This window comes from Poecilia reticulata, unplaced genomic scaffold, assembly GCF_000633615.1.
Source record: "Poecilia reticulata strain Guanapo unplaced genomic scaffold, Guppy_female_1.0+MT scaffold_2271, whole genome shotgun sequence".
In the NCBI taxonomy this organism is placed as follows: Eukaryota; Metazoa; Chordata; class Actinopteri; order Cyprinodontiformes; family Poeciliidae; genus Poecilia; species Poecilia reticulata.
This window is the reverse complement of record NW_007617000.1, coordinates 1-1477: the sequence shown is the minus strand read 5'-3', so window position 1 is coordinate 1477 and position 1477 is coordinate 1. Positions and strand designations below refer to the sequence as shown.

General features: G+C 41.2%; 1 protein-coding gene across 1 annotated transcript; it reads right to left on the bottom strand.

Moving 5' to 3' along the window:
- Positions 1–476: 476 nt before the first annotated feature.
- LOC103461558 (serine/threonine-protein kinase 10-like) lies at positions 477–1471 on the bottom strand. Its single transcript, XM_008403830.2, has 2 exons — positions 1299–1471; positions 477–883 (listed from the first exon to the last, which is right to left on the bottom strand). The coding sequence occupies exons 1-2, from the start codon at positions 1460–1462 to the stop codon at positions 736–738; spliced, it is 312 nt and encodes a 103-aa protein (XP_008402052.1). The 5' UTR covers positions 1463–1471; the 3' UTR covers positions 477–735.
- Positions 1472–1477: the final 6 nt, after the last annotated feature.

The window sequence follows — 1477 nt, the reverse complement described above, 5'->3', positions numbered from 1 at the left end:
TTGGGAGCAGCAGGCATGATAAACATCTAAAACTTCCAGCAGCGGACCAAAGAGCTGCACCACACCCGTCTCTTTCCCCTTGCAGGAGAACAGACAGAATTCCCGTCGGGCCTGGGTCTTGGATTTTTCATCTCTTCCTCCCACTAATTGACGTAGAGAAGGTGGTCCTGCCCTGCTGCTGGCTCAGAGTGGGCCTGTAAATAGCTGGCATTCCCCTCCTCAGCTGTGGGGTCCAGCTGGGGAGGGGAACGAATCTCAACAGATGCTACTCCTCCTTTAACCCACACCCATCTTTCTGTTTCTCTGATTTTCTCGGCTTACAATTTTGAAAAGAGGAACTTTGACTAACAGAGAGAATCTGAGTTTGTTTCATAGAAAAAACATTTCCAACCCTTTCTAATTATTAATATAGGCACTTTTATTTGAGTTGCCAGTCACTACAAATAATTTATTTTGTGAAGATTTATAATCTTAAAATTAGTACAACCATTTTTAGTACATAAATAGTATTAATACTCTATTTTTAAGCAGACATATTTGTTGGCACAGCTGATAAACAGATGCCCTAAAAACAAATTTTTCTTTATAACTGCAACATTTATTAGTGYATCTTTGTTCAGTCAGAAAAAAAGAAACAATCATCAGTTTATTCATGTATATTTGGATCATTTCATTTATATTACTCAACTTGACTCTGTTCAACTAGGATAAGAAAAGAACAAGGGTAAAGTTATGTCATGTGCTTACCGGTAAGTGTAACCTTGCACAGATTGTAACTTTGCACACTTTATTGCTCCTTACCTCCAACAGCTGTGCTGCACTGGGGCGACACTCTGGGTTCTTATCCAAAGATTTCCTCAAGAAGTCATTAAAATCYCTCGACCTGGAGCAAATGCATAAAAACAGCTTCGGTTAGTAAGAAGAGGGGAGATGGATGGCAGAAGAAAKGTGGTTGCAACACAATAAAAATATGCAGAAGTTGCATGATGTTGATCCAAGCGAATCATCCCGTCACAGATATCCACCAGGCATGATGACTCAGCAACTCGTCACTGATAACCACAATAAATTTAGCTACAACAGAACATTAAGACTCGTAAAGCTGATAGGGATAGATACGGCTTGGCCTCTCTTGTTGTTGTACTTTCATAAAGAGACTGTAGGTGGAGATTTCAGAGATTTCCAAATGAAAACAAACAGGAAGCTCTTATGTTCCAGGCTGTTTACTTACTTTGCACTGKTAGATTAAAACAATTTAGAGGTTTTATATTCAGRCTTTCCACATTTGCCATCATTACCATTTACTAGGCTGGTCCAGGGTTGGGGGTTCTGACTTGGCGACCTTCAGCAGGACCCTCATTGGGTTGAGCTCATGGTGAGGGGGTTCGATTTGTGCGAGCTCGATCAACGTGATTCCAAGAGACCAGATGTCGGCCTTGTAGTCGTAAGGAGCGTCCTTCATCGTCTCACACATCAC